The sequence below is a fragment of the Gekko japonicus genome, unplaced genomic scaffold (genome assembly GCF_001447785.1).
Source record: "Gekko japonicus isolate JY-2015 unplaced genomic scaffold, Gekko_japonicus_V1.1 scaffold955, whole genome shotgun sequence".
NCBI lineage: Eukaryota > Metazoa > Chordata > Lepidosauria > Squamata > Gekkonidae > Gekko > Gekko japonicus.
The window spans coordinates 2,593-10,661 of record NW_015163631.1 but is presented as its reverse complement, the minus strand read 5'-3'; the positions used below and the strand labels follow the sequence as shown (position 1 = coordinate 10,661).

The following is an 8,069-nucleotide window of genomic DNA, read 5'->3' as shown; positions in this document are numbered from 1 at the left end:
TTCAGCCTGACCTACCTCCCAGGGTTGTTGTGAGGATAAAATAGGGAGAGGAGAATGATGTAGCTGACTTTGAGTCCCCATTGTGGAGAAAAGCAGGGTGTAAATGAATTAAATAATAGCAATAGTAATACAAAAACGATAGAAGATGGAAATAGATTCTGTTCCGGTTGTAGTGAGTCTATTATTGGTAAGGGTTGGTCACTGCATGTAATGATTTCAAAGTATGACTGTTGCTAGCAAATAGTATAGGCAATTACATATCTAATAGCCTCCTTGAAAATGGAACTGCCCCACTTTAATCACTGGTGCTGAGCATATACTAAAGTCCCCTTGTAAAAATATCTGCGCAAAGAGGAATAGTAGGGACATTCAGCATTCTGATAATTGAAGAATTGTGCATGTGCCAAGAAGAGGTGAAGGTGCTTCAGAAAAATGTTACTTAGGTATGATGTAATATTTCCTTCATACTGACCTGAATCCACCAGAAGCCTTTCACAGGCAGAAAGGATTTCTGACCATAGTGTATGTCTCACACACACCCCACCACCATATCAGCTGCAGGCTAGAAGGCCCCCTGAAATGTTGTTTCTGGAGGGGGGAACAGGGGTGGGTGTCAGTAGTCCATTATGGAAGGAGAGAGCGGGTGAAAATCAGACTCACACAGCTCATGTAGAAATTCTCCAGTGGATCCAAGCTGTAGTCTTTCTCTAGCTGTTGATCTCCGACATAGGGGTGTGCACACAAAAAATTGGTATTTTTTGGGTTCAGGTATATTGAACCCGGAAAATATCAGTATTTCTTGAGACCCCCGAATCCCAATATTGGTATGGTATTGGAATTTGGAAAATATGCAGGATTGCCAAATTTTTCAGCTCCATTATACCCTATGGGAAATGTTGTAGTCAGTAGTCCCCATAGGCTATAATGGAGAATGGATCTGGTGGTATCTGGGGCTCAGGGAGGGCTGTTTTTTGAGGTAAAGGCAGCAAATCTGCAGCATAGCTGCAGGTAAAAAAACCTCGAAAGCCAGTCGTGCCTCTCCTCAAAAAATTCATCAAGTTTCAAAAAGATTGCGCTGGAACTCCACACCGCAGCCAGTGAACTCCGAAGGCATTTAAAGGGACTGAAAGTCCTTTAAATGCCCTTTAACTGCACCTATCCAACAGCCATTTTTCGCGGCAGCCATTTTGGATAGCCGAATCACTAGCCTCCTCGGTGATCAGCTGAGAAAATACATGATGAATATAGATAAGACATTTATTGGGTATATATTCGGCTCAGTTTATACCGAGTGCACACCCCTGGCTCTCACTCAGGCTTCCAGGCAGTCCCTGCTACCCCCTCCTTGGTTGAGCTGCTAATCCACAGTGCCTTACAGCTTGCTTTGGAGTATTAGAATCCTATAGATCACCTCCTTAGAAGGTCCCCCCCCCCCATGGCTTCAATCTCTGGGAGGCAGTGCCGAACGTTGTCTGACCTAAAGGGTGTTTAGGATTGCACATCTGTGGCTTTGCTTTCCTGTCCTGTAATCGTCTCTTGGTTGCCATTTGTGATGTGCTTAAAAGGTGTGTTTCAGTCTCCAGTCCGTCACCTTTTAATTAAGAATTGGGTTACCCATCAGCAGAACTGCTTTTTCTAAAAGCACCTGCAGCATCCAGCCCCAGTACTTTGTTTACATGGTTGGTATAAAAAAGAATTCTTAAAAATATATAAATGTTGCGCTAGGATCGGCTTGGCTCCTTGATCCATGCGGACTAGTACTGTAGGATCCATGCGGACTAGTACTGTAGGATCCATGCGGACTAGTACTGTAGGATCCATGCGGACTAGTACTGTAGGATCCATGCGGACTAGTACTGTAGGATCCAGCCCCAGTACGTTGTTCACATGGTTGGTATAAAACAGAATTTTTTTAAAAAAACATAACTGTTGTGCTAGGACCGGTTTGGCTCCTTACACCGCATGGACTAGTTTTAGCTAGTGGTGTACAGTCCGAACAGATAACTGAAAGAAAACTGGAATCCGTCTGAAGTAGGTGCAGTATAAAAATGTTTCCGGCTCTCCCATCCCAAGGTCCGGGGACGGTCTCAGGAGCTGAAGACGAATATTATCCTGGAGTCTCACATAATCTGCTGTACGCTCAGCACAAGTGGTGGGGCGCTGCTGGAATCCGCGTTCCGGAGGCAGACCTATAATCCAATCAGCTGCATCATTGTGGATGAGGTGAGCAGAATGTCACGCTGCCGTGGGGGGGGGCGGCTTTGGCTGCCTGTTTGAGAAGCAGAAATGGTCCTGCTTCTCCATGCTTTTGCCAGGTTGCTGATAGGCCTTTGCTTGCACACTCGGGTGGCGTTGGAGGGGAGAGAGCATTGCTGCTTTTGAGGAAGAGGAGGCTTACAGTACTCCGGGACGGATACGGTTGCTGCTTAGAAACCAAAGAGCAGTTGCTTCTTAGGATTGGAGGGGAAGTTTTGTTTCAGCTGGAAGGCAGATGGTTCTGTTCAGAGCTAGAGCAGCAGTTACAAGAATTAGTTGGGGAAGTCCCTGGTTCAAATCCCTCCTTGGCCATGCAACCACAGGGCAGGTTTCTCATTCACAACCCATCCCCATTTCCAAAATGAGAGTAGTAGTATTGGTCTTACAGCACTGTTTGTTGCAACGGCTGCTGGAGTAACCTGTGCAAAGCCGTTTGCATACTCTGACGTCTTAATAATCTGTGGGTTGTATGACAAATTCTGGCTCTTCTGTGAGATCTAAGTAACAAATCATAGTTTGCTTTCTGTACCGCCTGAGGGCCACAAAGGGCAATGCTGTGCCACAAGCCATAATTCGTGAGATCAGGCAATTTGTATAAACTTTCCCTAACAAATCGGTAGAAACCTGAGCTTGAAATCCTAGTTTGGTGCCAAGCAACATACCTTGCATTCGGACCTCACAATTAAGGATGAGCATGAACCTGCTGACAAACTAAAGTTTGTCACAAATTTTGGGCAGTTCGTGCTTCGTGAAGCAATGTTCACAAACTGAAGAACCACCATAATGCCCACAAACTTGTGGTGGTTTGTGGGCGGGGTTTGGTTTAAATGGCTCTGATCACCACAGTGATCCCACAGCTTGGATCCATTTAAACCAAACAGCTGAGCGGCGGACCGAGCCGTTCAGCTGTTTGGAAACACCTGCTTTCTGCTCCCCGCAAAAAGCCATGGGGAGCAGAAAGCAGGGGTTTAAACTTTAAATGGCTCACAGACTGCTTCAGTCTGCAAACCGATGTATCAGTTTGTGGTTCGGTTCATGGTTTTTGCAGTTCGTGCCTACCCCTACTCACAACTAATCAGAGTCTGGTCATACTGCAGTTTATCATGATGTCTGAATGCAGTAGCCTTAGGAAAAGCACTATGGAGAATGTATCATCCCAGGCAAGCAGCCTAGGCCCCAGTCAAGCTCTGAACATGTTCACAGGAAAGGACCATGGCTCAGAGGTAGAGCAGCTGCTTGGCTCGCAGAAGGTCCCAGGTTCAATCCCCGGCATCTCCAGTGTAAAGTATCAGGTAGGAGGTGACTGCTGCTTCAAACTGTGAAGACCCACTGCCAGTCTGAGTAGACAAGTCTGACCTTGATGGACCGGTGGTCTGATTCAGTGTAAGGCAGCTTCATGAGTCCACGCATCCACCATAGACTGGCTTGGCCCAATCCCAGAATTGCCTACCAAGTCACATGGCTGGACTTTGCCCCCAAAGAGCATCCTCCAGAAGGCCGCAGCTGGCACGGCCCTGAGGAATTTGGTGCCCCGAGCTTGTGAAGCTCCCTGATTGTGACTTGAAGCTCCCCTGCTGAAAATGAGGAGTGGCCCCTTTCGTCGGTCAAGCGTCCAGGGCAGCATCCTCCTTCTGCAGACACTTACCTTGCAGATGTTTAAACGCAGCAGTTTATATGTGCAGGGTTCGTGCTCTGCCTCAGAACTCCATTAATATTCCTCAGAGAGGAAAGAGAGCGGTATTAATGATCATCTGCTCCGTGAACGGCTTCTCTTGCCTGACAACTCCACCGCCTGGATTTATTAGCCCAGTTACAAATGTAAGCCATCCTTTGAAGGCGGCAGGTCACAGGCGAAGCAGGCTGCCCTCCTTGCTCCATTTAACAGGATCTGAGACATTCCCCAGCTTCTGAGGAGACGAGAACAGCTTTGACAGCACTTTACCTTCCTCGTGCACTGGGGATTCAGACTGAGGGGAATGGAAGGCAAGACTGGCCAGGTGACGCAGAGGGAGGCAGAGCCATAGCTGGGAGGGCCGGGACTGACCGCTTTGAGGGATCACATGCTGCTCCGTCTCCTGCCCGTCTGCCTCGATTGGGCCAGATGGGAGAGGACCGGTGTTCCCTCTGACAAGCTAGCTCACAGTTTCTTAGCCTCCGGCTCACACATCTTTGCCTTCCCTCAGAAAGGATGGCTCCAGGGCAAGCTGATTTATGCAGCGGCCAAATCGCTCGCTCACAGCTTTAATGCCAGTGGCTCTCAAAGTAGAATTTTTGCTCACAAGGCTCCACAGCTTGGAGGGAGCATTGGAGAGGACCCACCTGCCTTGCCCCTTATAGCCATACCGTGTAGCATACAACACGCCTGTAGCTTCATGGGTTGGATAAATGGGGGGGGGGCCTCAACCCTTTGCGGACTTTCTCTGTGGGCCCATCTGAGCACATGAAGTGGTCTCATCCTCAGCCCAGCCTTTGGTCTGTCTAGGTAGTCACTGCCTGCTTTGACTGGCATTGGCTCTCCAGGGTCTCAAGCTCTGAGGTCTTTCGTATCTACCTGATCCCTTTTTTAAAGAAATCTGGAGACATCAGGGACTGAACCTGGGGCTGTTGGCACGTGAAGCACATGTGCCGGCCGCTGAGCAACAACCAGCGACAGCCATATTCCACAAGACCTGTCCGTAACTTTCACATAAAAGTGATTTTGCATGCGTATAATTACAGTAGAATTTCACCACAGTCCCTGCCTGCAGACGAACAGTCTGTAGAGAGGAAGGTTCAAAGGCAAGAAGAGGCAGCGGCATGGTTCTGCACAATGGCAAACCGTGCTGCTCCACGTGGGGGGGGGGTTTCCTAACGTTTTAGGCTTCCTTCTCCTGTCTCGTGCAGGACAAACTAGGTCATTTGTAACAAACTGTTGCTTGCTAGATTCCCCGTATACAAGGTGGCTGCAAACCTTAGTTTGCCAGTCCAGGAGGCCATGGGGAACTCTGGCTTGCCAGAGCCCCACAAACAGCCGTTAAGTTGCCGAAGGAGTAGAGGACCTCCAGGCTCATTCACAGAGCTCTTTGTCTGCACTAGGCAAGAAGAAGAGAAGCCAAGAAAAGTACTCTTTTTGAGACGCAGGCGAAGGCTTCTAAAAGATGCGAGAGAGTCTGCCGGACAAACGCCTGTGTGGTGGGACGGTCCTGTGTCAGCTGGCGGGCCCCGCTCTGCCCACCCCTCTTTTTGCCTGACCTGGCACCTGAAGGGGCAGTTTTTCTCCACTGCCTCCGGGTATCGCTGCCACCACTGTCCCTGTCTTGGGCCCTGGTTAGGCGGGACAGCCTCCTAACCTCCCTCTGATATCACTAGGAACCCACCTCGGGGCTTCCTGGTAATCTTCGGGGCTCCCCTGGAGAGCTGGCAACAGGATGTTTTGCCCCTGTCCTCCTCGGGGAGTCCCTGACCCAACCCTGGCGTGGCCAAGCGTCTGGGGGAACTAGGTGGTACAGGGGGACTTCTCAACGCCAACGGTGAAAGGATTTATTTGAAAACTCAACTATTTACAGGCATATTAACAGTGAACGGAGGAATCAAAATAAAGGTGACAGAACCGCTCCCTGTCTGGATGGTCTGCAGGGCAGGCACATGGCTTCACTCCATTGGGGAAGGTGAGATCAGCAGGTCTCCCAACATGGCCTCTGCCTCCTGCAGGCTCCAGCCGACAGCCTGACCGGCTCCAGACTTCTGACAGCCTGACTGGCCTGGCTTCCCGCCCAAAACTCCACGCTATGAAACATCAGTTTCCCCCACCCAGGAGCTGGCTCCCCCTCCTGCAGCATTCTGGGGCAGATCTCCTCACCACCGTGATGGACTTCCTGTCCTCTCTAGGGAGCTGTCCTCAGATTACTAGTTGGAGACAGGAGGGGAGGGGGGGAATGAGGAGGAGACTAGGCCCAGGCCTATCTCAGGTTGGATGGTCCCCTCCTATCCGGCCCGCACCAACTTAAATATATACATAAAATGGCGTTTCTCCACAGTCCGAATGTCAGAAAACCCTCGCTTTCAAAGGGACTAGAAACTCTCAGGAACCGGCATCCTGTGACTCGTATCCAAAGGTCCCACTTCTTGGGCAGAAGGCCTCTTGGCTTACGTGCACGAGTGCTGTAGATCCGCTTCCCCGCCTTCCCCCATCTCCTGCACTCAGCGTCCCAGAAATGAGCTGCAGAATATCTTGGGGGGACATACCAGATGGTTTCAAACACAGGACCGGGAGAGGCCAGTCTGTGACATGTGTACATTCCTTGCAGAAGTAACTTCCCCGGATCCAAGCATGTTGTCTCCCTGCCCTTGCCTGAAATTGCATGCACCCTGCCTGTAATTTTGTCTTCCCACGTTTGAGTCACATCGTATTTTTTGTATCCCCCCCCCCCCCCCCCCCCCTCCTTCCCGCAGGGCAGGCCTGTGAGGTTGAAACGCTCGTCCCGCTCATTCACGGCTGCCGAAAGCTCGTCCTGGTTGGCGATCCCAAGCAGCTCCCTCCTACGGTGATCTCTGTGGTGAGTACGGCACGGAGGCCTCTCCCGTGTCCGGGGGAGAGGGAGCGGCGCAGCCCGTGACTGACAAGCTGTTTATAACAGCACAATATCTCTGCTCTGGTGGAATGATAAAGAGGAGCGCTTTCATCAGGTGCTCTCAACACATGAGCCACTGCAGGGATTTCCAGTTGGATTGCTTGCCCGATTAAATCAGCTGTGCGGTTCTGCGTGTTTCTTTATGCAGCCATCCCAAGTTATTGCCAAATTCCTGGAGTGCCGCTCTGAACGGCAGATGAAATGGCATCCGGAGTTCACTGGGAGAATTAAGGGGGCCGGGGGGTTATGAGCACCCAAGTATGGGGGAAATCGTGGGAGTCTTTTTGGGTTAGACTCCTGAAGCCCCCTGAACTCTTCTTGTGATACATCAGGCGTGACCAAAAGGTTCTGCTCTTGTCGGGGGCTAGCCCGAACCTGAGCTGGTGGTGCCGAGGCCGCCTTGAAACATACATGGCTGCGTTCCCCCTGAGCAAAGAGGGACGATGTTATTCTGAAAGGTTTATGCGGGATTAACGACTATTTTTGGTTCTGTCTACGTGCTTTTACGTGAGAGGATCAGATGGATTAATCCGCAATCCTCTTATCTAAGCCTCTTCCTGAGACCTCACTGAAAGCACTCCGTGGAGATTGTAGGCCTCCACCCCCCCCACCCCCCCGCCGCAGCAGACTGAGGAAAGGGGGTGAGTTCCCAGCAGGTAGTTTTCTCCTGAACAGAACCGGTCAGAGGTGGGGTTTAGGGGAGGGGCTCACGTGTCCGTTTGCTAGCAGCGACTGCCCTGCCCTGAAACCCGGCCCAAGAAGACCTCCTTCTCCTCTCCCTTGAGTTCTGTGCAGCCTCCAGAGAAGAGGGTGGGGGTTGAGAGAGGCTCCTGCTCACACTGGAGGTGTTGGTGGGAGAGGGGCGCTGCTGCCTCTCCCCCAGAGCCTGGCGCAAAGCAAAATGTCTCTGCACCTGAGGCCGCAGCAGCCCTTGTGGATCCTTTGGGTTCTGTGCTCCTCTTTAGAGAGAGAAAAGCATATTCTTGTATCCTTGGGGGCTGGGAGACTTGCACGCCAGGTGGCAGGTGCTGCTTTTCCATTTTGCCCCAGACCGAACCATCAGTTTGGCTGGAGATCCTGGAGGTTTCTCGTCACCTTCCGGGCACGGAACAGCACTGTCACTTGGGGGTGTGGGGCGGGGGGAGGTCTTTGTGTGAATTTCCTGCATTGTGCCGGAATGACCCCGGAGGACCCCAGATGACC

The 8,069-nt window shown here is 51.1% G+C and overlaps 1 protein-coding gene across 1 annotated transcript in view; it reads left to right on the top strand.

Annotated features, from left to right (window-relative positions):
• The window catches only part of SETX (senataxin), a gene marked incomplete at its 3' end in the record, with an annotated part of 81,012 nt that extends 74,221 nt beyond the window's left edge, over nucleotides 1–6,791 (top strand). Inside the window, exons 18-19 of the mRNA XM_015407533.1 lie at nucleotides 2,074–2,224; nucleotides 6,685–6,791. Coding sequence (XP_015263019.1) covers nucleotides 2,074–2,224; nucleotides 6,685–6,791 — 258 coding nt within the window. The remainder of the gene's footprint in view (nucleotides 1–2,073; nucleotides 2,225–6,684) is intronic.
• Between the last annotated feature and the right edge of the window lie 1,278 nt (nucleotides 6,792–8,069).